The sequence below is a fragment of the Leptosomus discolor genome, unplaced genomic scaffold, assembly GCF_034619465.1.
Source record: "Leptosomus discolor isolate bLepDis1 unplaced genomic scaffold, bLepDis1.hap2 HAP2_SCAFFOLD_45, whole genome shotgun sequence".
Classification (NCBI taxonomy): Eukaryota; Metazoa; Chordata; class Aves; order Leptosomiformes; family Leptosomidae; genus Leptosomus; species Leptosomus discolor.
This window is the reverse complement of record NW_028237842.1, coordinates 241,349-269,211: the sequence shown is the minus strand read 5'-3', so window position 1 is coordinate 269,211 and position 27,863 is coordinate 241,349. Positions and strand designations below refer to the sequence as shown.

The following is a 27,863-nucleotide window of genomic DNA, read 5'->3' as shown; positions in this document are numbered from 1 at the left end:
AAGTTTTACATGACCTTTTTTAAACGTCTTTTCTCTTTTATTTTATTAAGCTATCTTGACTATTCCATAGTAGACTAAACAAATCTAACAGGGACATGGTCATAGGCATACGGATTTTTGGTCAGATGATTGAAGAACTTGCTGAAAACTAGAAAAGACAAACGAAAACCAACCCAAACCCCTAGCTCTTGCCAGATCCAGTCCCTGAGCACCTGAGCTCAGCACTGGACACAAATTAGTGCAAGGCAGCAGCAGCAGCTTATGCTGATGCAGAGCTACACTTTCAAACCCCAACCTGATTTTGAGGTAGCAGGGTCTTGTTAAAGCTGTTGGTTCTCTGAGTTCATTGATAATGTCAAAGTTGAAGAAATTACACCGAAGCTGTTCAGTACACTACTTGACTATGTAGTGCGTCAGGCAGAGGTCTTTGAGCAGGGATTTAATTGCTTACAAAGAACAGAATCTTAGGATTATATGGGGTTGTTCTTTGAAAATTTGGAATTTTCAGTCCTTTGCCACCCATGTGTGTAATTTTCAGCTATTTTGTTTTTTATTGTGAATGGACACAGTGAATACCTGGCTATCAATGCTTTTAAAGCCTTACTAAAGCATTGAATAATAAATAAATAGGGCTGGTTTTGACTTATGTTGCTACCTCCACACGCAATATTTTGTGATGTCTCGAACAAGGTGAAAGTTCTTAAACTTTTGGGGTTTTTATGCTTCCTATACTACTTGTGGCATCCTCAGGGAGAAAGCACGATACCCAGAGCAAAACAGCAGACTTTTGAAATGGGCTAACTTAGATTCTTCCCCTACTTCTCTTGCTGCAAAGCACGTTCTAGTTACTCCTCCTGGTTAAAAGCTTGGAGGCACAATTACCAGCCTACACAGCTCTCATGCCATTTCTCTGTTTTCCCAGATGTTGAAATAATAATGCAGTGCCTCGTTCCTGGAATGGTGACTGGGAAAATGGTCACCAGCTGCATGTTGGACTTTGTTTTCTTCAGTATTCTGCAAGTCCAACAAAAATAGAGTTCAGTAAACGCTTGTTCCCTGACTGCAGCATGGCCATCCGTATATGTTGTTGCAGCCTGTTGGGTGTTTATTTTTCCATAGGTAAAAATTAGAAGTACTTGATTTTCAGTTATTAGGGCCAAATGATGAGGAAACCCATGGAAAGGTTCCACTCTATGGGACAGAAAATGTACCTTAAAAGTGAGAGTATGGCTGTTTATTTTGGAAAACTGGTTGTCCGTACTTTAAATTCAGGAAATGGGAGTGTGTACTCGCACAGTTGGATACAGCCGTGTTTACTCTGCATTTCTGATATTACAGTGACTATATCCAACCTGTTGTGCAGTATCGTGTGGAGTCCATGGTGCTGCGTATTGCAAAGCCAACGAATTGTGTTCCTGGGACACCCAGCATCCAGCCGCGAGCTCAAGGGAAAGCCCTGCAACGTGCTCCCTCAGCAACAGAGCCAGAATCCCGCTCCGACGGCAGTGCTGTTCTCGTGTGAGCCTTCCAGCCGTTAGAGCCTTCCGTTGGGATAGCACACAGCTACTGATTTTCAGCCTGCCTGGGACAGGTTGAAAGCTTAGGGAAGTAAGTGGTTAACATTTTCTCACAAACTTTGTTTCCCTGGAGACTTTAGCATCTTTTCCAAGGTACTGAGAACCCTTGGGTGTCATTGGAAACCACTGGCACGTACGAATAGCACCATTTTCAGCTACACAACAGAGATGATAAAAATCTACCGGGGGGGGGGGGGGGGTGTATGCACACACATATACCTATGCACATCAATATGTCTCTTTGATTAAACAGAGAATTAGACTCTGTTCTGTTAAAAAAGAAAAATCAACTCTATATGTCCATGTGTGTAGAGCTGTCCCATTGTTGTGGTGAGGCTGATTTTTCCTACTGCTTCAGAATAAGTTAGAATGTCACATAAATGCACTACCTCTTTTCAAAACTGGACTAGTATTATTCGGCTGTATGTTAATAAATTATTGTGGTTCTCTTTTAACCGTTGTAGTTCATTCTGGTCTTAACCATGCAAAATGGAAAGATAGAATGAGTTACTCTGTGTGGCCTCTCTTATGGAGCTTAACAGCAACTCTGTTAATGGGAAAAAAGTCTCATGGGTCATTATAACATGTTCTTTATAATTGTAGGTAGGTAAGAAATTTTGAATGAGAGTATGTTTGTTTATAGCTGAGATTATAATTGTGGTTGTATCCTTGGTAGTGTTACCAGCATTTAATGTGAGTTGGTGGGTTTCCTTGCTCGGGCTGTAAATGAAAGAATTGTCTTCCTATTTCGTTTTCCTCTTTATTAGATAGGATGCATTCAAATCTGGCCGTGCATCTCTCAGAGCACTTCTTGACTGGCTTTACCAGATTAGAGATGATACCCCAGTGTCACCCAGTGGAGGAGCTTTTGTCAAGCTGACGATATCAGGGCTCTGTGACGGGCACTTTCCCTTCCTGTTGGCCGAGCAGCTTAAGATCAAACGGATCTTGTAGTTTATATTTTGCTGCATTATGAGCAGAGAGAAGGGGGGGAGGTTCAGTCTCCCATTTCCCAATGTTTTTGATATTTGTCAGCCGGCTGAACTTCTGGCAGTTCAGGAAATATTTACACTTTATGCTTTCATGTACACTGACGGCTCATTTCATCAATAATTAAACTGTGTTTTACTTGTGCAGTTTGGGGATCAAACAGTAACTATCTGTGTGTAACACTTCCTTCTTCTTCTGCCTGTAGAGCAGAACGTTTTCCTAGGCAAAGAGTCGTGGTTCGGGAGATGAAACTCCCTGACCTGCTTTCTGTTGTTCTCATTTTGTATGAGGTGTCTGCTGGCTGCTTTGTAAGGAAGTAATAAATATGGCCTGGAGCTCTTTCAAATAATTAGCCAATCACCAGCATACACCTATTTGCCGTAAAAGAGAAACTTTAAGTAAAGAATATTTGTTCCTTTGGCATTTGCCAGTTTGAGAATGAACAGTTAACTCTTGAAGTCCCGTTTCAGGTAACAAGGGTATCTAACCAGTGGGTGAGTGGGGCTGATGGAAACAAAGAACAACAAGCTGTTTACCCTGCCCTCAAGAGCTTTACCTGCAGTCGGAGTTGCTTGTGGTAGTTGTGGGAAGAGCCAAACCGTTGGTGCCTGAGGCACCTTGCAAACTAATTTGTCCTCTGAAGAGCGATTATCTCAACAGTTCTGGGTTTTGCTTTTACTCCTCACTATTTAGGTTGGGCTTTTTAACGTGATTTTTCCTTGGTTCCCTTTGTGGCAGCCTTCCAGAAGAAAGGGTGTGCTGCCGGGAGTGCCGGAAGGGATCTTGAAGCCGAGGGTCGTGGTGAAACAGCCCGTGAAGGCTTATCAGCCTGCCAAGGCTGTAACTGGAATGGCTGAAGCTCGGCAGTCAGGTCTGGAATTTACAGCTGATGTTACCTGTGGTGACACCGGTGCTGATTGTTCTGGAAGAGTGCCCCGCACTGAGGTGAGCCTTGCAGGTAGAAATGCAGAAAAACTGTGGAAAAGACACGGTGAATAAAGGATAGTCAGCTAACACAGTAGTATTATTTGAAACGTGGTTAATCTAAATACCTTCACAAAAGCTGGTTTTATTTGTAGTACTGAAAATCAGCAACTTGGGATTTATTTGCCATCTTCTTTAAAAAAAAAAAGTCTTATTTTTATTCTTCCCATAAAAATGCCATTTGGCATTGGCATTTCTGTAGAACTCTCTCCAGAAGTAGATTACAGTTGTAATAGCGGAAATAAAATAAAACATTGTGGCTGTTTCATAGTTTTCATGAAAGGAAGAATCAGAAGAATCCAAAAACTAGATCAAATGATCCTAAGCAGTCTTGACGTGCTCCTTACCCTTCTAACATGCTAAAGAATTTTAAACCAAATTTTCCTTTATTTTAATTCTTAGTAATTTGTGATCACTCTTCCTTTAATTCATGCTATTTTGGGGTAATGTAAGCACCTTTTTATTTATTATATGCATTAAACCCTTCAATAAAATATATTGCCTCAATATAGTAATTTTCATAAGCAAGGTTGGACTGTGTTTACCAAGAGCTAGTACTGGGTTTAGCAGTAAAGATTTTCAGTTTATTTTTAACTTTGTAGGTTGGGGATAACCCTGTGCACAAAGCCAGAGAAACGCTGGAGCGCGCTATAAAACTGGTGAAGGACACAAAAACCGGGGTGCTCCCTTGTGTATGGTGACAGGGACAGGCATCAATGGTCTGACTCTCACGGCGTTTTAAAACCGTAGTAGTTCTTCATAGATATATTTTTCTTTTGTCTCGGCAAGGGAAATTCGTGATACTGAAAAGGGTCTGTGGACCCTCTTTGGGAGGTTGCTTACTGTCTTGCAGGATATGCAAAGTAAATAATATTTATTTCCTTGGAGTTTCTTTTGGGACTCTTAGAAAGAGCTTTGAGGGTTTCCTTTCCTTTGAAAATTATGTAGAAGAGAAGAGGGGAGGATATTTTTTCAGGTGTGAATTAATGTAAGTCTTATTTATTGAATTAATACTTTTGTGCCTGCTTCTGATATTTTTTATTTTGGAAAATAGAGTCTTTATGATCCAGTAGGTATTGCATGTTGATACTCAGAGCAAGGCACTGTTTTTAAGCCTGAAAAGTGGACACAATTCAGAAGCGACCACCAGAGCATACAACGAGATGATCAGGCGGCCTGAAAGACATCAATACAAGTATCTCCCATCTCTCAGTCTAGGATACACTCTGGGCACGTCCATCTCTGGTGCTGGACTTGGGTAAGTTTCCAGCCATGGGAAACAGAGCCTGTCTGGCTGTCCTTCCTTAATAACTTGAGAATCCAGCGAGTGATTTCAGCCAGATTTCATGAAAGAATTGAAATTTCAAATATACTAAGTTCATAGTAGCTTCAACTGATATGGGAATATAGAAAATATCCAGTACAGACTGGATCCCCTCCCAGTACAGACTGGGCCCTGTCCCAGGACCGACTGGATGCCCTGATCCCCTCTCAGTACAGACTGGGCCCTGTCCTGGTACAAATTGGATCCCCTCCCGCTACAGACTAGGCCCCGTCCCGGTACAAACTGGATCGCCTCCCGGTATAGACTGGGCCCTGTCCTCGTGCAAACATGGCCTTGCTGCGGCTCCTCAGGACCAGTGAACCCCAGTGCTGGTAGCCAGGCAGCGTGGGGCCTTCCCACGGCCCCCTAGGACCAGTAAACCCCAGTGCCAGTAGCCGGGCAGCGTGGGGCCTTCCCATGGCCCCCCAGGACCAGCCGCTCCAGACCCCTGGGTCTGACGCTCCCAAAACCCCTCCTGGCAGACGTGCCCAGTGGCCACTGAGGCACGGACCCATCTGAGGGGAAAGCTGAGCCTGAGACCCCTTTACTCCGCAGGGACACCCCCTTGTACCCCCCCCGAGATACTATTTTTAGCAACAAACCTCTTTATCTCCCACTGAGCCGCTTGCTTTCGTCCCAAACTGATTTATACCCTCCTGCAAGGCCTCCTCACCGTGGTGTTCCCACAGCTTCTCGCCCACCAACGCTGGCTCCTTCCACAGGTCGTTCCTGACTTGACTCCTACCCAAAAAGCTTCCCAGAAATTGTGGCAAAACAGAGAGAAAGGGAGGAAAATATCCAGCGTAGAGCTACCCGAGACTGTCATCGCTCAGGGTCTAAGAGAGGAGGACGTCGCCCTGTTGGGGAAGGTAGAACTCGTTGGGGTTGCTGCTAAGGTTTAGCTGAGAGCTGCTCTCTCTCTTGAAAAACACACGCAAAGAATTTTTCAGAATTCCCAGAACTTCATTCTCCACTGAATATTCCGACGGTTTGACAGCGCCGGGGCTCAGCGTGAAACGAATAAGCTGGGAAAGGGTGCGTGTGTTGCCAAAAACCAGTCTCTCAACTGCGATGATCCACACGCTGCAATTGTTCTTCCTGACTGACCGAAGGTGCCACAAGTCAGGGCTTTCCTCCCGTTTCTTCCAGAGAATGGCCTTCTCCCAAAAAGGGGGTAAAGTGGCTGCCGGATTTCTCCTGGAAAAAGGAAAGAGGGGAAGGAAGATGGTTACCTCTGTGCTCGCTGCTGGGGCAGGATGAACGCTGAGCGACCATTGGAAGGAACAATTGTTCCATCAGAGCAGCCACTGACCGGAGATAGTTCACATCCTTAATCTGGGTAATCACTGCTTTCTCCCCGAAACTAAAAGACGAGCATTTGGTGACCTTTCAGCCACGTGAAACAGGCTTCCATTAGCAAGCAAGGACACCAGAGGTGGCTTTCACCTCACTCCAATCACTTGGTGACTACTCCCACTTTTTAAGAGAAGGGTGCTGTGAAAAACCAAGTGTGGAGAGAGGAACCACAAACTCGGGCAATAGTCCTCATGTCCTAATTCCGTGCAAAACTGGGAGGGATCCAACTCGATTTACCTCTTGGTCTTTCTGAACCGGCGGGTGTGAGTTTCTGTCGAAGGTGATTTTGCCCATCTGGAAGTCGTGGTTGGGGATTTCTCTGGAAAAGCAGCATAAAAGTACGATGAAAGGAGAAATTTTGTACCTCCCATCCACCTGAACGCAGCGAGGCCTATTCTGTGTCGGTCAGTGTTGTACCATCGCTGGCTGCGAATTTTCATCCCCAACTATTTCTAGATGGAAACCACGGAATTATTTCCTAAAGGGGGGCATACGTGGCACAGAGGAGATCATCAGCTCCTGGACCTGCTGTAGAAGCTTGGTTTCCACGTTGCCTGTGGTCTCCACAGGGCCACGGACGTGCTTTTCCACCAGGGTTCAAGATTTCCCGCGACACCACGTTTCGCTTTAGGAAACGGGCAGGGCTCCCTCCAGCCCACCAGACTCGGCGAGCCTGCTGCCTCTCCCCACGTGTCTTCTCCAGAACCGGAGTTGACTGAGAGAGTTTTGGCAACGTCGACTTAGGATCTGCACCTTCAGCAGTCAGGGATGTCACAGTCAAGTCTAGAAGACCAGACTTGCTTTTCTAAACGCCAAATTAGGAGGAAAACACCTTGTTTATATTGCAGGAGCAGGAAAAAAAAACCTCCACTCAAATGCTGAACCTTCACTTGCTGACAAGGGAACGAGATGGACCAACCTTTGAACGGCTCCTGGTTCAGCTGCCGACGGCTCAGCACCTTCCTTCTTGCTGTCTAGTCTGTACCCAGGACCGGAGAATGCCTGTGTGCACAGAACGAGGTTTAATTTAATTGAAAGCAAGCTGCATGGGGCTGCTCTATTCTGTAAAAGCTTGCTATCCATTTTATTCAATTCTTTGGTTCAGCAGTTTTTTTTCTGGTGTGTCAAAGATGCCGCTGACCCCTGGGGGTGTGGATGTTTTCATCGCCTAGTTCTCGCCTCCCCCTCGAACGACAGCAAGTCGTGCCCTTCCTGGCCGTGAGCAAAACAAAACACGGGCAGAGACTCGCCAGTGAAGTGAGGAGCTCCTCTAAGATCAAGTGTTTTGCAGTTTCTACGAGTATTTCGCAGTTGTTTGGAGCAGCTTTCCCTCACCCTTGCACAACATTGGGAAAACAGCCGAGATGGGGGACTTACGTGAAAGCCTGCGTCGCTCGCACGTCCACTGGGGTCTCCTTCAGCGTCCTGTGAGGGGAAAAAAGTGACTTCCTCGTGTTCCTGGTGCGGTGTGCAGAACACACAAGAACAGTTCCACGTATTTCTGACCAAACAAAACTTTAGAATAATTCTGTGCAAAATGAGAATTATTATCTTTCTGAAATCAACTGTTGGTACACAACCACCTCCTCAGTAACACAGGAAAAAGCATCCGGTAAGGAAAGGTCAGCCTTAAGAAATCGTTTCAGGCAAAAATAAACGATGTTGGAGCTCCCCGTTCCCTCACAAGCAAGGCTGGTTGTCTAGAGGATGCGTTTGTGGAGAGCAGAAGCTTAACTTATTGTGGTCTCTTCCTGTTGTGCGCTTCCCTCTGGTTCTTTGGGCCCCACGGGAGCAACAAAATCCACCTGTTTATAGAAGCAGCGTGAAAATAAGCATGAACGATATTTTTCTTTGGATCGTAAGGTTTAGAGCACTGTTTCTCCAAACTCCACCAACTATCACTCCGTTTTGATCAAGAAAGAACTGACGTCTGCCTGTTACATATTTTAACTCAAAAGTGAAAAGACTAAACCTCCCAGGAATGAGCCTTAGCACAGAAGTGGGACAGAGCCGTGAACCAGCACCCCGCAATTCTTTGAACCAAGAAAAGGCTGCTCTATCAAACTCAGATTCTAAAACACCTTGAGGACAAACACGGCCCCCGAGGCATGACAGTCACCTGAGGGGACATGAAGTGCAGCTCAGGACCACAGCCGTGGTCACAAAGGCACACGGGGTTCTCTCAAACGAGTCCTCTTCCCCGTCCCATCTGACTTGACCTTTCCTGCCCCGTCCTCAGAGGTGCCCGGTGGGCGATGCTGTCACTGACTAAGATGCCCTCTCCTTTGGGGAGGACACAGGCTTTCCATGTCAGCTTGAACTTACCTCGAGATCACAGTCTGTGATGGACACGGCCTTCTCTGGTTTGGTCTCCACCACCTGAAGCTCATAGATCTGAAAGAGCAGTGAATATTTCAAGACGGCCCATGAAAGAGCTCAGCCTGTAGAAGAAAAGCATGGCAAAACCTTTCCCTTCAGACAGCTTCAAGAAAACTGAAGGAAGTGCTCCCCTTACTCGAGGACTGGATACTACAGGACCTCCACAGAACATGACAGCAAAGATTTTTTTGCCCTAGACACAAGATTGCTGTATGGTGGAACGAGAGAACCTGCCTTTTACTGTACCTTGCTGCGCTCTGACTGTACCTTAATCTGCATTTTTGAAAGCAAATTACGAATGTAGGGTAAAACTGAAAAAGAGCTTGTAAGAACATCAGCAGCACAAATGTGTGTTTTCTCATGAGTCAACAACCAGCCTAAACATCATCTGTGTTGATTGTTTTAGCATCGACATCGAAGAGCTGAGCTGAGTCTGCAGCCCCAACGGATCCAGTGGGCACAACACTCACCCATAGAATCGCTTCTCAAGATGTAGCCAAGGTACTTGTGCAGTCACAACTGACTGTACGGTGTCTATATCTAATATACTGTACCTTTTCGTTGTACTTGATGGCAATAACATCCCCCGTAGTGAGACAAGGGTAGTTTCTCAAGGCGTTTTCTAATCTTGGGAGGATGTTAAGATGAAACGTTTGTCTTCGATGCAACATCAAAGCTTTAAAGCTACTGTGTCATTAAAACCCTGATCCTTGGTCCCTCAAAGGTGGTTTAGAACCTTTTAGTAAACCTTAGGGTGTTTAAGTTTTTCTAGAGAACACTCAAACCCATTGGACTTTCAAGATTCACGCTTCTGCCCTCCAGGTGACGCTTTGTGCCAGCAGTTGGCGTCATCTCTGTACGTAAGCCCTCCATCCTTCCAGGAGTTACTGGAGGAGTGTGAGCCACGCCTGAAGAGCGAGCTCTGCCTCGTCCTTCCATTCAGGAGAAAACTTGTGCCCCACTCCGTAGCCGGTAGGAAGGATACACAGCTTTGACGCTGGTGATGGAAAGAAAATCTGGGCTCTGGGGCTGAAATGTGGCGGAAGTACCCACGGGAAGGTGGACGCTTTCCACTTGTACCAGGCCTCCCGCTTCCAGCGACAAGTTCTGCATCATCTGCGAGAGTGAAAACAAGGACACGAACCACGATCAGCGAGATCTCTTTCCTTATTTTCGCTGGGGCCACCACCTGCCCTGAAACGCACCAGTCGGCCATGTTTTCTTTTCAGGAATAACGGCCTTCAGAAGCAGTCTGCTTCGCTTACGGAGTTAAACAGGGGGAGGGAAACCTGGCTGAAAGCTGTGAACGTGACTAGCGAAGACAGGCCCGTCCAGGACACCTCCCACCTCTTTAATACCAAACTGGCAACTCATTTGTCCTGCTCTTCGGGTTTGGACACGGGAGACCACTCACCCAGGGCGGAAGGTAGCAGACACCCTCCTCAGCCTCAGATTCCAGCACTCCACAGTGCGTCGCTCGGTCCGCCTTGGTGTTTGTCAGCCGGAACAGCATCGGGCAGGGCATGTCAAGTCGGACTGGGGAGAAAGGAGACAAAAACGTTACTTGTTGACAAGCCCCTACTGCGTTCTCTTGTGGAGAAGGTGCACGCAGGAAGATCTGGTTTGTAAGATTTACCTATTCTTCCCAGCCCAGTAAGGTCCAGTGATCTCTGCCCCGTTCACCATCCACACCGCACTATGCCTGTTCACAAACAGAACTACATGGATTTAATGAGGATTAATTTGGCATGCTGTCAGTCACTTACCGAGGAGCTGTTGTAAATCAGGCGGTCTCTCCGCCTCAGGTTCAGAAGGATCTCTTAGTTTCTGGTAAGGGATCTCAAACCTTGGGAGGCGTCCCTGCTCAAAGGGGAGAGTCACCGGGCGTGCAGTCTGGTTGCAATTTAGGGAGAGCTCAAGTTGGGCTCATGCAAAGATCTGTGGCTGGTAAAAGGTCTCTCTGCCTCGAGGAACCACCTTGAGAGGTGACCCAGCTCAAGGGGAGATGACTGCCATGCAGCCACGCTGCCGAGCAGGGAGAGCCCAGAGCGGCTCACTTAGGCCGTCACATTGATGGGATGAAGTGGTTGGCTCGTAGTCCATCTGCAGACAATGGGAAAGGTCTGCATGAGACTCCTTGTGCCCACAACTTTCTTTGTGCCTTGATCAATGAGTCTGGGAAGAACCACCTGCTATTGATGTGTTAATCACGTGATGGATGATCCAAGCTCATGTGCATCGATACTCGCTGGGTCACCCTGTGTGGGTTCCCTAGAACCTTCCGACGTTCCAAATTTCCCCAAAAAAACCCATTTCTTTTCCCCAAAGGACTCTCCGAAAGCAAGTTCAAGAAGAACTCTTTGCATCTCAACTCTCACCAGCACATCGCCATTCTGGTGGATGAAAGCCTTGTCGTCAGCCCCAGCTGGGAAACCAGGTTGGTGCTGGGACTATCTATGGGGTCCCTCACTGGAGTGCAGGTCCCTCACAGTCTTTCTCACAGGTCCACTACTGGTCCCAGCTCTGCACAATATACCCCAAAGGAAACAGCCCAAATGACCAAGGACTCACTTTTGGCCAACATGTTATTTCTTATTTATTCTAAAAAGCATCATCTTCTGATGTACAGCATCCCAGTTGGTACTGGTAACAACTGCTCATAGACAGCCCAGCTCAGCTCAGGTGCCAGGAGTCAAATCCCAGTCCATCCACGGTTTGGCCACAAATACCCCTGCTCACCCTGCTCCACCGGTCACGGCGGGGGTACAGAGCTGGCTCTGAAGGCCATGGCCAGAGCCCTGATGGGACCCAGGCGGATGAAGGCCACTCCAGCCTCCCTGTGACTGCTGGCACAGCCCGAAAGCTGCTGCGTTTTCCAGTTCTCATTGTAAGGAAAGTGTCGACAGGAGTGACAGGCCTTGCCATGGCCCAGTTACCCCCATTGGCCATCCCCATGGCCACCACAGGGTTCCGGAATGTCTGTCTGTCACAGCCGGGGCGTTTGTGACGTCATGGCATGAGCTGGACTCATCTGCCCGCACGGCTGCCCCCCAACTCAGTGGTGTGTTTGCCACAGGCAGCGGAGGACCGAGACCTGGGGCTCTTCAGCCTGAAGAAGAAAAGAGTGAGAGGGGACCTCATCAACGCTTGGAAATATCTCAAGGGTGGGTGTCAAGGGGATGAGGCCGGGCTCTTTTTGGTGGTGCCCAGTGACCGGGCAAGGGGCAACGGGCACAAACTGGAGCACAGGAAGTTCAACCTGAACGTTAAGGGTGACAAGAGCACTGGAACAGGCTGCCCAGGGAGGTTGTGGAGTCTCCTTCCCTGGAGATACTCAAAACGCTGCCTGGACACACTCCTGTGCAACCTGCTGTAAGGGGATTAGCAGAGGGGGTTGGACTGGATGATCTCCAGAGGTCCCTTCCAACCCCCACCGTGGTGTGATTCTGTGACAGCCTGCGACTGCACCAGCGCCACCCCATCTCTGTTGCTGTGATGCAGCTGAGGTCTGGACGTCGCACAAAGTCACCGTCCCCCTCTGTGGGACCTCCCCCGAGGAAAAGGAAGCGCCGGGCTCGCGCGGAGGAAGGTGAGTGCAGAGCATCCCCCCTCCCCGGGCGCCTAGGGCCCGTGGAAGAGCGGCCGTCCCTCATTCGCAGGGCAGCGGGGGCCAACAGCCCAACCCATGCCGGGCCTTTGGCAGTGGGGTTGGGAAACGGGAGCTGCGACATGTGCGGGGCGCCGGTCCCAGGGGTTGCTCGGCTGGAGGTGTTGCAAATCTGGAGAAGAAAAACTTCTCCACACACAGACCAGTAGAGACGTCGTTTATTAACGACGCGCAGCGGGGATGTGGGATCCTTCCCCAAGATGGCCGCCTGCACGTTGCAATCAACAAATATTTATATATTAAATTTGTACATATTCAGTCATCATTGATATGTATCAATGATATATCACTGAAATATCATCCATGCATATTCATCATCATCCTCTCGATGATTGGTTCTTCTTCTCTCGCTCCTGATGCAAATGAGCACGCAGCCTCTGTCGTAGTCTTCCCTTGTGAGTAGGGGGTATCATTTAGGTAGGTGGCCCGTGAGTCGGAGGTCTCGACCGCTCCTCAAATTGACCATGTTTGGTCAAGGAACATGTCCTTGGCTCGTAGGCTCTTGGCTCGTACCTGCTTTGGTCATGATGCAAAGATTATACACAATGGGCACCATCATAAATCCTGTCCAGCAGACATCTTGGACTACAACACACTGTCCTTGTTTCTAACCACTAACAGATCATTGGTTAATGAATACCGTAGCTCTGGGACTTTACAGGGGTATGCTAGCAGCATTGGCAATACAGATTGTATTTTATATTTGATCGTTTATCCCATTTGAGACTTATTTTCCCAAAGTAATCATTAGTTTCTCCTATTAATATCCACTAATTAGAATTCTTGATATTCAAATCAAGATGGGAACAGTAAAGGGATTTCTAAGCAGTATCCTAAAATCCTAAATCTGGTGCTTTCTGCACCAGAGGCGCCGCGCTGGCTTTGGCTGCCGCCGCTGCTCCTTGTGCCGCCGCTGAAGGGTTTGCTTTGCCGTTTCAGTGAGTCCCCCGGAGAGGCCGGAGCGGCCGCAGCAGCACGAGGAGCCTGGAGAAGGGCCGAGCGACCAGAGCAGCCCTCCGCAGCCGTCGCCACGTCAGCAGGTGCGAGACCCCCCTGGCCGGGGGCAGGAAAGGTCAAGTCAGATGGGACGGGGAAGAGGACTCGTTTGAGAGAACCCCGTGTGCCTTTGTGACCACGGCTGTGGTCCTGAGCTGCACTTCATGTCCCCTCAGGTGACTGTCATGCCTCGGGGGCCGTGTTTGTCCTCAAGGTGTTTTAGAATCTGAGTTTGATAGAGCAGCCTTTTCTTGGTTCAAAGAATTGCGGGGTGCTGGTTCACGGCTCTGTCCCACTTCTGTGCTAAGGCTCATTCCTGGGAGGTTTAGTCTTTTCACTTTTGAGTTAAAATATGTAACAGGCAGACGTCAGTTCTTTCTTGATGAAAACGGAGTGATAGTTGGTGGAGTTTGGAGAAACAGTGCTCTAAACCTTACGATCCAAAGAAAAATATCGTTCATGCTTATTTTCACGCTGCTTCTATAAACAGGTGGATTTTGTTGCTCCCGTGGGGCCCAAAGAACCAGAGGGAAGCGCACAACAGGAAGAGACCACAGTAAGTTAAGCTTCTGCTCTCCACAAACGCATCCTCTAGACAACCAGCCTTGCTTGTGAGGGAACGGGGAGCTCCAACATCGTTTTTTTTTGCCTGAAACGATTTCTTAAGGCTGACCTTTCCTTACCCGATGCTTTTTCCTGTGTTACTGAGGAGGTGGTTGTGTACCAACAGTTGATTTCAGAAAGATAATTATTCTCATTTTGCACAGAATTATTCTAAAGTTTTGTTTGGTCAGAAATACGTGGAACTGTTCTTGTGTGTCCTGCACATCGCACCAGGAACACGAGGAAGTCACTTTTTTCCCCTCACAGGACGCTGAAGGAGACCCCAGTGGACGTGCGAGCGACGCAGGCTTTCACGTAAGTCCCCCATCTCGGCTGTTTTCCCAATGTTGTGCAAGGGTGAGGGAAAGCTGATCCAAACAACTGCGAAATACTCGTAGAAACTGCAAAATACTCGCAGAAACTGCAAAATACTTGATCTTAGAGGGGCTCCTTCCTTCACTGGCGAGTCTCTGCCTGTGTTTTGTTTTGCTCACGGCCAGGAAGGGCACAACTTGCTGTCGTTCAAGGGGCAGGTGAGAACCAGGCGATGGAAACATCCACACCCCCAGGGGTCAGCGGCTTCTTTGACACACCAGAAAGAAAACTGCTGAACCAAAGAATTGAATAAAATGGATAGCAAGCTTTTACAGAATAGAGCAGCCCCATGCAGCGTGCTTTCAATTAAATTAAACCTCGTTCTGTGCACACAGGCATTCTCCGGTCCTGGGTACAGGCTAGACAGCAAGAAGGAAGGTGCTGAGCCGTCGGCAGCTGAACCAGGAGCCGTTCAAAGGTTGGTCCATCTCGTTCCCTTGTCAGCAAGTGAAGGTTCAGCATTTGAGTGGAGGTTTTTTTTTCCTGCTCCTGCAATATAAACAAGGTGTTTTCCTCCTAATTTGGCATTTAGAAAAGCAAGTCTGGTCTTCTAGACTTGACTGTGACATCCCTGACTGCTGAAGGTGCAGATCCTAAGTCGACGTTGCCAAAACTCTCTCAGTCAACTCCGGTTCTGGAGAAGACACGTGGGGAGAGGCAGCAGGCTCGCCGAGTCTGGTGGGCTGGAGGGAGCCCTGCCCGTTTCCTAAAGCGAAACGTGGTGTCGCGGGAAATCTTGAACCCTGGTGGAAAAGCACGTCCGTGGCCCTGTGGAGACCACAGGCAACGTGGAAACCAAGCTTCTACAGCAGGTCCAGGAGCTGATGATCTCCTCTGTGCCACGTATGCCCCCCTTTAGGAAATAATTCCGTGGTTTCCATCTAGAAATACTTGGGGATGAAAATTCGCAGCCAGCGATGGTACAACACTGACCAACACAGAATAGGCCTCGCTGCGTTCAGGTGGATGGGAGGTACAAAATTTCTCCTTTCATCGTACTTTTATGCTGCTTTTCCAGAGAAATCCCCAACCATGACTTCCAGATGGGCAAAATCACCTTCGACAGAAACTCACACCCGCCGGTTCAGAAAGACCAAGAGGTAAATCGAGTTGGATCCCTCCCAGTTTTGCACGGAATTAGGACATGAGGACTATTGCCCGAGTTTGTGGTTCCTCTCTCCACACTTGGTTTTTCACAGCACCCTTCTCTTAAAAAGTGGCAGTAGTCACCAAGTGATTGGAGTGAGGTGAAGGCAACCTCCGGTGTCCTTGCTTGCTAATGCAAGCCTGTTTCACGTGGCTGAAAGGTCACCAAAACGCTCGTCTTTTAGTTTCGGGGAGAAAGCAGTGATTACCCAGATTAAGGATGTGAACTATCTCCGGTCAGTGGCTGCTCTGATGGAACAATTGTTCCTTCCAATGGTCGCTCAGCGTTCATCCTGCCCCAGCAGCGAGCACAGAGGTAACCATCTTCCTTCCCCTCTTTCCTTTTTCCAGGAGAAATCCGGCAGCCACTTTACCCCCTTTTTGGGAGAAGGCCATTCTCTGGAAGAAACGGGAGGAAAGCCCTGACTTGTGGCACCTTCGGTCAGTCAGGAAGAACAATTGCAGCGTGTGGATCGTCGCAGTTGAGAGGAGAGACTGTTTTTTGGCAACACACGCACCCTTTTCCTGGGTATTCGTTTCACACTGAACCCCGGCTCTGTCAAACCGTCGGAATTTTCAGTGGAGAATGAAGTTCTGGGAATTCTGAAAAATTCTTTGCGTGTGTTTTTCAAGAGAGAGAGCAGCTCTCAGCTAAACCTTAGCAGCAACCCCAACGAGTTCTACCTTCCCCAACAGGGCGACGTCCTCCTCTCTTAGACCCTGAGCGATGACAGTCTCGGGTAGCTCTACGCTGGATATTTTCCTCCCTTTCTCTCTGTTTTGCCACAATTTCTGGGAAGCTTTTTGGGTAGGAGTCAAGTCAGGAACGACCTGTGGAAGGAGCCAGCGTTGGTGGGCGAGAAGCTGTGGGAACACCACGGTGAGGAGGCCTTGCAGGAGGGTATAAATCAGTTTGGGACGAAAGCAAGCGGCTCAGTGGGAGATAAAGAGGTTTGTTGCTAAAAATAGTATCTCGGGGGGGGTACAAGGGGGTGTCCCTGCGGAGTAAAAGGGTCTCAGGCTCAGCTTTCCCCTCAGATGGGTCCGTGCCTCAGTGGCCACTGGGCACGTCCGCCAGGAGGGGTTTTGGGAGCGTCAGACCCAGGGGTCTGGAGCGGCTGGTCCTGGGGGGCCATGGGAAGGCCCCACGCTGCCCGGCTACTGGCACTGGGGTTTACTGGTCCTAGGGGGCCGTGGGAAGGCCCCACGCTGCCTGGCTACCAGCACTGGGGTTCACTGGTCCTGAGGAGCCGCAGCAAGGCCATGTTTGCACGAGGACAGGGCCCAGTCTATACCGGGAGGCGATCCAGTTTGTACCGGGACGGGGCCTAGTCTGTAGCGGGAGGGGATCCAATTTGTACCAGGACAGGGCCCAGTCTGTACTGAGAGGGGATCAGGGCATCCAGTCGGTCCTGGGACAGGGCCCAGTCTGTACTGGGAGGGGATCCAGTCTGTACTGGATATTTTCTACTTTCCCATATCAGTTGAAGCTACTATGAACTTAGTATATTTGAAATTTCAAGTCTTTCATGAAATCTGGCTGAAATCACTCGCTGGATTCTCAAGTTATTAAGGAAGGACAGCCAGACAGGCTCTGTTTCCCATGGCTGGAAACTTACCCAAGTCCAGCACCAGAGATGGACGTGCCCAGAGTGTATCCTAGACTGAGAGATGGGAGATACTTGTATTGATGTCTTTCAGGCCGCCTGATCATCTCGTTGCATGCTCTGGTGGTCGCTTCTGAATTGTGTCCACTTTTCAGGCTTAAAACCAGTGCCTTGCTCTGAGTATCAACATGCAATACCTACTGGATCATAAAGACTCTATTTTCCAAAATAAAAAATATCATCAGAAGCAGGCACAAAAGTATTAATTCAATAAATAAGACTTACATTAATTCACACCTGAAAAAATATCCTCCCCTCTTCTCTTCTACATAATTTTCAAAGGAAAGGAAACCCTCAAAGCTCTTTCTAAGAGTCCCAAAAGAAACTCCAAGGAAATAAATATTATTTACTTTGCATATCCTGCAAGACAGTAAGCAACCTCCCAAAGAGGGTCCACAGACCCTTTTCAGTATCACGAATTTCCCTTGCCGAGACAAAAGAAAAATATATCTATGAAGAACTACTACGGTTTTAAAACGCCGTGAGAGTCAGACCATTGATGCCTGTCCCTGTCACCATACACAAGGGAGCACCCCGGTTTTTGTGTCCTTCACCAGTTTTATAGCGCGCTCCAGCGGTTCTCTGGCTTTGTGCACAGGGTTATCCCCAACCTACAAAGTTAAAAATAAACTGAAAATCTTTACTGCTAAACCCAGTACTAGCTCTTGGTAAACACAGTCCAACCTTGCTTATGAAAATTACTATATTGAGGCAATATATTTTATTTAAGGGTTTAATGCATATAATAAATAAAAAGGTGCTTACGTTACCCCAAAATAGCATGAATTAAAGGAAGAGTGATCACAAATTACTAAGAATTAAAATAAAGGAAAATTTGGTTTAAACTTCTTTAGCATGTTAGAAGGGTAAGGAGCACGACAAGACTGCTTAGGATCATTTGATCTAGTTTTTGGATTCTTCTGATTCTTCCTTTCATGAAAACTATGAAACAGCCACAATGTTTTATTTTATTTCCGCTATTACAACTGTAATCTACTTCTGGAGAGAGTTCTACAGAAATGCCAATGCCAAATGGCATTTTTATGGGAAGAATAAAAATAAGACTTTTTTTTTTTAAAAAAAATATCGCAAATAAATCCCAAGTTGCTGATTTTCAGTACTACAAATAAAACCAGCTTTTGTGAAGGTATTTAGGTTAAACACGTTTGAAATAATATTACTGTGTTAGCTGACTATCCTTTATTAACAGTGTCTTTTCCAGAGTTTTTCTGCATTTCTACCCGCAAGGCTCACCTCAGTGCAGGGCACTCTTCCAGAACAATCAGCACCGGTGTCACCACAGGTAACATCAGCTGTAAATTCCAGACCCGACTGCCGAGCTTCAGCCATTCCAGTTACAGCCTTGGCAGGCTGATAAGCCTTCACGGGCTGTTTCACCACGACCCTCGGCTTCAAGATCCCTTCCGGCACTCCCGGCAGCACACCCTTTCTTCTGGAAGGCTGCCACAAAGGGAACCAAGGAAAAATCACGTTAAAAAGCCCAACCTAAATAGTGAGGAGTAAAAGCAAAACCCAGAACTGTTGAGATAATCGCTCTTCAGAGGACAAATTAGTTTGCAAGGTGCCTCAGGCACCAACGGTTTGGCTCTTCCCACAACTACCACAAGCAACTCCGACTGCAGGTAAAGCTCTTGAGGGCAGGGTAAACAGCTTGTTGTTCTTTGTTTCCATCAGCCCCACTCACCCACTGGTTAGATACCCTTGTTACCTGAAACGGGACTTCAAGAGTTAACTGTTCATTCTCAAACAGGCAAATGCCAAAGGAACAAATATTCTTTACTTAAAGTTTCTCTTTTATGGCAAATATGTGTATGCTGGTGATTGGCTAATTATTTGAAAGAGCTCCAGGCCATATTTATTACTTCCTTACAAAGCAGCCAGCAGACACCTCATACAAAATGAGAACAACAGAAAGCAGGTCAGGGAGTTTCATCTCCCGAACCACGACTCTTTGCCTAGGAAAACGTTCTGCTCTACAGGCAGAAGAAGAAGGAAGTGTTACACACAGATAGTTACTGTTTGATCCCCAAACTGCACAAGTAAAACACAGTTTAATTATTGAGGAAATGAGCCTTCAGTGTACATGAAAGCATAAAGTGTAAATATTTCCTGAACTGCCAGAAGTTCAGCCAGCTGACAAATATCAAAAACATTGGGAAATGGGAGACTGAACCTCCCCCCCTTCTCTCTGCTCGTAATGCAGCAAAATAGAAACTACAAGATCCGTTTGATCTTAAGCTGCTCGGCCAACAGGAAGGGAAAGTGCCCGTCACAGAGCCCCAGCTTGACAAAAGCTCCTCCACTGGGTGACACTGGGGTATCATCTCTAATCTGGTAAAGCCAGTCAAGAAGTGCTCTGAGAGATGCACGGCCAGATTTGAATGCATCCTATCTAATAAAGAGGAAAACGAAATAGGAAGACAATTCTTTCATTTACAGCCCGAGCAAGGAAACCCACCAACTCACATTAAATGCTGGTAACACTACCAAGGATACAACCACAATTATAATCTCAGCTATAAACAAACATACTCTCATTCAAAATTTCTTACCTACCTACAATTATAAAGAACATGTTATAATGACCCATGAGATTTTTTTCCCATTAACAGAGTTGCTGTTAAGCTCCATAAGAGAGGCCACACAGAGTAACTCATTCTATCTTTCCATTTTGCATGGTTAAGACCAGAATGAACTACCACGGTTAAAAGAGAACCACAATAATTTATTAACATACAGCCGAATAACACTAGTCCAGTTTTGAAAAGAGGTAGTGGATTTATGTGACATTCTAACTTATTCTGAAGCCACAAGAATGGGACAGCTCTACACACATGGACATACAGAGTTGATTTTTCTTTTTTAACAGAACAGAGTCTAATTCTCTGTTTAATTAAAAAGACATATTGATGTGCATAGGTATATGTGTGTGCATACACCCCCCCCCCCCCGGTAGATTTTTATCATCTCTGTTGTGTAGCAGAAAATGGTGCTGTTCGTACGTGCCAGTGGTTTCCAATGACACCCAAGGGTTCTCAGTACCTTGGAAAAGATGCTAAAGTCTCCAGGGAAACAAAGTTTGTGAGAAAATGTTAACCACTTACTTCCCTAAGCTTTCAACCTGTCCCAGGCAGGCTGAAAATCAGTAGCTGTGTGCTATCCCAACGGAAGGCTCTAACGGCTGGAAGGCTCACACGAGAACAGCACTGCCGTCGGAGCGGGATTCTGGCTCCGTTACTGAGGGAGCACGTTGCAGGGCTTTCGTTTGAGCTCGCGGCTGGATGCTGGGTGTCCCAGGAACACAATTCGTTGGCTTTGCAATACGCAGCACCATGGACTCCACACGATACTGCACAACAGGTTCAATATAGTCACTGTAATTTCAGAAATGCAGAGTAAACACGGCTGTATCAAACTGTGCGAGTACACACTCCCATTTCCTGAATTTAAAGTACGGACAACCAGTTTTCCAAAATAAACAGCCATACTCTCACTTTTAAGGTACATTTTCTGTCCCATAGAGTGGAAACTTTCCATGGGTTTCCTCATCATTTGGCCCTAATAACTGAAAATCAAGTACTTCTAATTTTTACCTATGGAAAAATAAACACCCAACAGGCTGCAACAACATATACGGATGGCCATGCTGCAGTCAGGGAACAAGTGTTTACTGAACTCTATTTTTGTTGGACTTGCAGAATACTGAAGAAAACAAAGTCCAACATGCAGCTGGTGACCATTTTCCTGGTCATCATTCCAGGAATGAGGCACTGCATTATTATTTCAACATCTGGGAAAACAGAGAAATGACATGAGAGCTGTGTAAGCTGGTAATTGTGCCTCCAAGCTTTTAACCAGGAGGAGTAACTAGAACGTGCTTTGCAGCAAGAGAAGTAGGGGAACAATGTAAGTTAGCCCATTTCAAAAGTCTGTTGTTTTGCTCTGGGTGTCGTACTTTCTCCCTGAGGATGCCACAAGTAGTATAGGAAGCATAAAACCCCAAAAGTTTAAGAACTTTCACCTTGTTCGAGACATCACAAAATATTGCGTGTGGAGGTAGCAACATGAGACAAAACCAGCCCTATTTATTTATTATTCAATGCTTTAGTAAGGCTTTAAAAGCATTGATAGCCAGGTATTCACTGTGTCCATTCACAATAAAAAACAAAATAGCTGAAAATTAAACACATGGGTGGCAAAGGACTGAAAATCCCAAATTTTCAAAGAACAACCCCATATCATCCTAAGATTCTGTTCTTTGTAAGCAATTAAATCCCTGCTCAAAGACCTCTGCCTGACGCACTACATAGTCAAGTAGTGTACTGAACGGCTTCGGTATAATTTCCTCAACTTAGACATTATCAATGAACTCAGAGAACCAACAGCTTTAACAAGACCCTGCTACCTCAAAATCAGGTTGGGGTTTGAAAGTGTAGCTCTGCATCAGCATAAGCTGCTGCTGCTGCCTTGCACTAATTTGTGTCCAGTGCTGAGCTCAGGTGCTCAGGGACTGGATCTGGCAAGAGCTAGGGGTTTGGGTTGGTTTTCTTTTGTCTTTTCTAGTTTTCAGCAAGTTCTTCAATCATCTGACCAATAATCCGTACGTCTATGATCATCTCCCTGTTAGATTTGTTTAGTCTACTATGGAATAGTCAAGATAGCTTAATAAAATAAAAGAGAAGAGACGTTTAAAAAAGGTCTTGTAAAACTTAATAAGAGATACAAAACTATGGAAAAAATAAAATACCTGAAATCTGTTCTTAGTGCTATTCCGTTTAACCTCTTTTCCAGCTAAGGAGAAAAGGAGTATCTACATAAATGGCAGTGATGATTCTTCTGAGAGAAAAAAAAAAAAATCTGTGGTGACTGGGAACTGCTGCAACTGCTATTGTTGTGATCTGGAAAGTTTGAGTGGGAACAAAACCCAAGTGCACAGAAGGAAAGAGAAAAGAGCAGTCAGGACAGAACATGCAGCCTGTTTCTGTGCTCACCCCCACGCACGGCCATCTGAGAAAATGACAGGCAGGACAGGCTCTGCGGGCTGCAGCCGTGACCGCTCAAGCACACCTACGCCGGCAGCACGCCAGCCCCCCTCCCTGTCCCTAACTCTGCGTTTCTCCTCCCTCGCTCCAACAGCGGCACTCTTCGGGGATCGTGGTGAACCGGATCAGGGAGCTGAACTGGCAAATACCAACTGAACACCACCGGGGTTCTGCTGCCAGGGCCGCCCCCCGCCCAAAACAGAGGGCCAGCACCAGCAAGACCGACAAGAACCTGCACTGGGTCACGAGGTGTCCCAGGCAACTGCAAAGGAGAAAGATGGTAACACTCTTGAATTGGGTTGGAGTGTTAAGGAACGGCAGCTTCAGACACTCCCGCTTCAGGCTGGCTCGAGACAATGCTGGTCTGCTCAGGACAGCAGTTTCCAAGTTGTCTTTTTGTCCACGGAAGTTGGCAAAATGATCACTCCTGGTCAGCTCAGCTACAGTCTGTTACAACAGAAAGCAGAAGGAGGGTAGGAAAGAAAAAGGAGGGTAGGAAAGAAGATGACAACAGCAGCGCAGACCACATGAGTGAGAGTAGTTGTCTCTCGTATCAGGTGCAGTTCAGGGCTCATGAGAAGCCATGAAAACATTCTAGTTGGTCCAGTCCCTCAGAATCCGGGCAAGGAAAGCCTTTGGTATTGCTGGAAACTGCTGGGGTCTCAAAGAAAGAGCAGTGTAAGTATCACTCTGTCCGCTCCCGCTCCCTCTCATGCTGCTATTGAAATAACAGAACCACACACGACTTCCATGACACATGTCCTTAATAAAGCCAGAGCCCTTCTTGTCTTACCATCAGATCTCACCCAGAGGTCTGCTTCACAGAAAATGTCACTCAGAACACACTCGATGCAGCTTTGCCTGCCCTGGAGGAAAATCATCCCCTCTTTCTAAGACGTTCTCAACTTACTGGTTATGGTTTTAAAAAGCATTCATTCTCAGACTCAGTCAGTAGAAGAGACTCACTGGCGTGATTACCTCTGGGGCACTCACTCTTAAAAATAAACAGCTATTTTTAATCTCTGAGACTAACCATTCAGTCCATTATTACTGCTTTTGAATGGCCTTCCTTTACATTTCATGTCATGCAAAACAGTTTTCTGTGACCTCATGAAAACACACACACTAACTGAAAAGATACTGGAGAATGATTGTATAAAGACTGTTTTGCTTTTGTCAAGTGCAAGGAAAACCAGATCTTACCTGGGAGCCTCTTGTTCATACGTGTAAGAACCGAATGCCAGAAAGTCTCGCCGTCTCACGCATTCCATCAATCCAATCCAGTTTGTCTGACAACTGGAGATTCCCACGGACCCAGCTGACAGAATGAGCCACCGTTTTCCACGTGTGAAAGGCAAAGCCTCGTTATAAACAATCGGGAGAGTGTTCCTCTTTCTACTAATAACAACGTATTTTTATGACAGCTTGTTACAAACCAGCAAACAAAACTTCCCCCGGGACATTCTCATACGACTCTTTCAAAAACGTGGCACACACAAATATACACTTATGTATTCTAAAGACAGACACAGAACGTGCTACAGCAAACTGCTGTTAAGGCCCATCTCAACGACATACTTTGTACTATTTTCCCCACTCCCCCAAAGGACTACTGAAACAGAAACTCCAGTTTCTCTTCACCTGTTTACATGGGTTTTAAACTGAGTGGACTTTGGTGGAACAAAACCCTTCAATATTAACAATCAATACAACTGTTAATATAACACCTTCTGTATTAACAACACCTATCTCAGCTGAACACAGATTTAGAACTTCAGCACTAAACCAAGTTTCCACCTAGCTGGAAAGTATTTAAGTTGAACAGAAATCATCTGTATGTCATGAATGACGCTCAGCTCAGTACTCAGCTTTATGAGCTGTTCATGCCACACAACTCCAAACCACTCTAATGAAGAGTGAAGCCCGGTGTGATACGTGTCATATAAAGGCTGTTTCTAAGCCGCTGTAGTTACGGTCGTAACATCTTGCACACGGTTTTGTTCTCCTTTTAAGCCGAGCTTCGTTGGCATGCACCGTGAAGTAAAACAGAAACCTGGCAGTTCATTAAAAGTCTTTCTGATGAATAGTACATACAAAATAAAAACCTTCCAGAACTTCAAAATGGTCCATCTATTCAGATACGTTGGAACTGGGACTGAGCATTTGTTTTGGTTTTGTGTGCTTTAAACAGAAAAATACATGGCGATGAAATATTGAGGGTACAACTACACAACAGAGCACAGCACAACAGCAGAGTAAATAAACTCATGTTGCTGCATACAGACTGTTCCAGCACCTGAGCTAAACTGATTATTTCTCCCTATGCTGACTGTAGCTCACCCCTATTCCCATGTTAAGAATCTGGCCTTAAAAAGAACAAACAAACCGGATCAATAGATCCACCCGTAGACATCTGCCTTATTATCAAACCAATCAGACAGCACTCGGAAAGTAAATAAAGGAAAACGTTGATGAGGAACATGAAAGCCCACGTTTTCAAAAGGGTAATTCATTAGATTCACCTAGAAAAACACAGAAGCTGCGTTAACCTGCGTGATGTCTTTCATAGTCACAGAAATCCCTACTTTTTAAACACCGTGACAACTCAATTTATTAACTTTGTATTAGGATTCTCTGCTAAAAAAGTAAACATACATACGTAGAAGTCCCAAACTATTTACAAGTCAGGAAAGTATATCCCCCATCAGTTGAAAAGAAAAGGCAGAATTGTAAATCACAAAGGTCAGGTCTGAATTTGGTCAGAACAAGACTTCTAAGAACTCAACCATCTGAGTATTAAATGCACGGTCTTAAAGAGCAAAGCAATGAGTAAGTCTGACAGCTTAAAGTAAGTTCAAGTATTTAATTTAGGAAAAGCGCCACACTTGACAAATTGCGAAAACAGCTAAGTTGTTCTCAAAACCCCTAAAGAAGTGAAAAATCAGTGAAGGCAGTTTTTCTTCAAGGACATAAATATTAGTAATCTCCACCAATTAACATGTGTACGCCCTGCAACTGAAGCATCCTGAATTGACAATAATTACAGCAGTAAGGCTACAGTTTTACAATACATACCTAAGAAAAAGCAATTCCAAATCTAAGACTTTGCAGCTGTTCAGTTTAATATCCTCGTACATCTGTTCTTTTACTCATTTTATTGACGCTATCAGCCTGTCTGGGCTCTACATTTTTCAGAATGCAAGATGTGTATAGACACGGTCCTGCTTTCTATCTCAATGAACAGTGAAACAGTAAAGGACTCGGACATTTCAGATCATCACTCTAAGGCGGGTTAAAAAGCGGCTGGGACGGCCAAGCACAGAGAGTGGTGGTGAAGGGAGTTCAATCCAGCCGGCGGCCGGTCACAAGGGGTGTCCCCCAGGGCTCAGGACTGGGACCGCTCTGGTGTAACATCTGCAGGGATGAGCTGGGTGAGGGGATCGAGTGCTCCCGCAGGGAGCTTGCAGATGACACCAGGTTGGGTGGGAGTGTCGATCTGCTCGAGGGCAGGAAGGCCCTGCCGAGGGATCTGGCCAGGCTGGATCGAGGGGCCGAGGCCAACTGGATGAGCTTCAGCAAGGGCAAGTGCCGGGTCCTGCACCTGGGTCACACCAAGGCCACGCAGCGCTGCAGGCTGGGGAGGAGTGGCTGGGAAGCTGCCCGGCAGAAAAGGCCCTGGGGGTGCTGGTCGGCAGCCGGCTGAAGGTGAGCCGGCAGTGTGCCCAGGTGGGCAAGGCGGCCAGCAGCATCCTGGCCTGTGTCAGCCATGGTGTGGCCAGCAGGAGCAGGGCAGTGAGCGTGCCCCTGTTCTCAGCACTGGTCAGACCACACCTTGAGAGCTGTGTCCAGTTTTGGGCGCCACAGTGTAGGAAAGACCTTGAGGTTCTGGAGTGGGTCCAGGTGAGGGGTCTGGAAAACAGGGCTTGTGAGGAGCGCCTGAGGGAACTGGGAGTGTTGAGCCTAGTGAAGAGGAGGCTGAGGGGAGACATCATTGCTCTCTACAGCTACCTGAAAGGAAGTTGTAGTGAGGCCGGTGTTGGTCTCTTCTCCCAAGTGACTAATGACAGGACAAGAGGGAATGGCCTCAAGCGGATTTAGATTGGAAATTAGGAAAAACGTCTTTACTGAAAGAGTGGTCAGACACTGCACCAGGCTGCCCAGGGTGGTGGTAGAGTCACCATCCCCGGAGGTGTTCAAAAGACGTACACGTGTGGTGCTTAGGGACCTGGTTTAGTGGTGGGCTTGGTAGTGTTAGGATAATGGTTGGACCTGATGACCTTAAAGGTCTTTTCAAACCAAAATGATTCTATGTTGTACCAGGGGAGGTTTAGATCAGACATCCGGATAAATTTCTTTACCGAACGGGTTATCAAGCATTGGAACAGGTCGCCCAGGGAGCTGGTGGAGTTACCATCCCTGGAGGTGTTCAAAAACGTGTTGATGTATTGCTTCCAGACATGGTTTAGTGGGCATGGTGGTATTAGGTCGACGGTTGGACTTGATGATCTTAGAGGTCTATTCCAGCCTAATGATTCCATGGTTCTATGATCACTACTGGCACTCAGATTGGCACAGTTTTAAGAATGGGTCAGTTCATACCTCAGAGCTATTGTTTAAAGCTCTCTGACAGCTCAAGCAGACAGTATTTTACAGGATTGACTTGGTTTTGGTGTTGAATGTTTCCTTGCAACTACAGAACTGGTTCTCATTTGAAAACAAAGTTAGGATGACACATCAAAAACACAGGTCTAGCTCTGTTCCCAAGATACTTTCTTTTATGTCCCCTGGGATTGCTGCTATTATTCTAAGAAGTTTGGCTTTACACAAAGTCCTGCTTAAATTGAAGATGGCAAGGAACAGCATATATTGCACAAACCTGCATACAAAGTTCCACTAACAGAACTTCATTGATTCACGTTGTGAAAATTCATGTCTACTGATCACAATGCTTAGAAAAAGGAATCAAACATCTACGCAAGTTTACTACAAATATTTCAAATCTTACTGTATTAAGCCTTTGAGTGGAAAGGATCCTCAAAAGCAACAGGACTGCTTCAAGAATGGAAGAGAACTTGCATTTCCAATGCACTGAGAAAATAATGACACCCATCATCATCATTTAGTCGGATCAAAGTAAGTCCTCGCTTTTGATCCGTTATCTGTTTAAAGGCTACATACTTAATAACAGAACGGAGGACTTCCCACATTTAAGATACCCATAGGACTTCCTTAAGCTCCTCAGTACAACCTGATAACTGAAATAACAACATGCAAAGAAAACACAGACATCTCACTGCGTTACTCAAAGGTCCATGGGGACTAAGGGCTTCTGTACGAAAGCCGGGGTAGTAGAGATCCGGAAAAAACCAAAACTCATAAAGCACACTGGAGACTTTTTGGACTAAATATTCACTAAAAGAAGGTGCAATGGAGAGGGGAGAAAACTAAACAAAATAGAATCCATTTAACTCCCAGGACACTGTAGACTATGGAAGTGAACAGGACAAAGTCTCCTTATCACAGTAACAGGTAAAACTTGGGGATAACACTATAGATTAGCTATGAGAGGCAGTTTTACACATTGTGAATACACCTTTTGATGAACCTATGACAAAGTAAACATTTGAAGCCAGTTTATTCCCTACTAGTTGGTTTTCTGTAGTGGCTTTATTGCTTTATACCCAAGGGCTTACAGAAACAAGCATTTATTAGGTCTTTTTTCCAGCTGATGGCAGA

At 46.5% G+C, this 27,863-nt stretch overlaps 1 protein-coding gene across 1 annotated transcript; it reads right to left on the bottom strand.

The window, feature by feature from the left end:
* Positions 1-74: 74 nt before the first annotated feature.
* On the bottom strand, positions 75-10,713 carry LOC147412636 (ubiquitin recognition factor in ER-associated degradation protein 1-like). The gene is made up of 17 exons (XM_086481120.1): positions 10,668-10,713; positions 10,457-10,470; positions 10,247-10,280; positions 10,025-10,146; positions 9,596-9,726; positions 9,165-9,237; positions 8,557-8,625; positions 7,967-8,036; positions 7,609-7,732; positions 7,151-7,210; positions 6,469-6,550; positions 6,353-6,369; positions 6,188-6,238; positions 5,983-6,072; positions 5,478-5,616; positions 3,464-3,542; positions 75-148 (listed from the first exon to the last, which is right to left on the bottom strand). Exons 1-17 carry the CDS (start codon positions 10,711-10,713, stop codon positions 75-77), a joined length of 1,275 nt encoding a protein of 424 aa, XP_086337246.1.
* Positions 10,714-27,863: the final 17,150 nt, after the last annotated feature.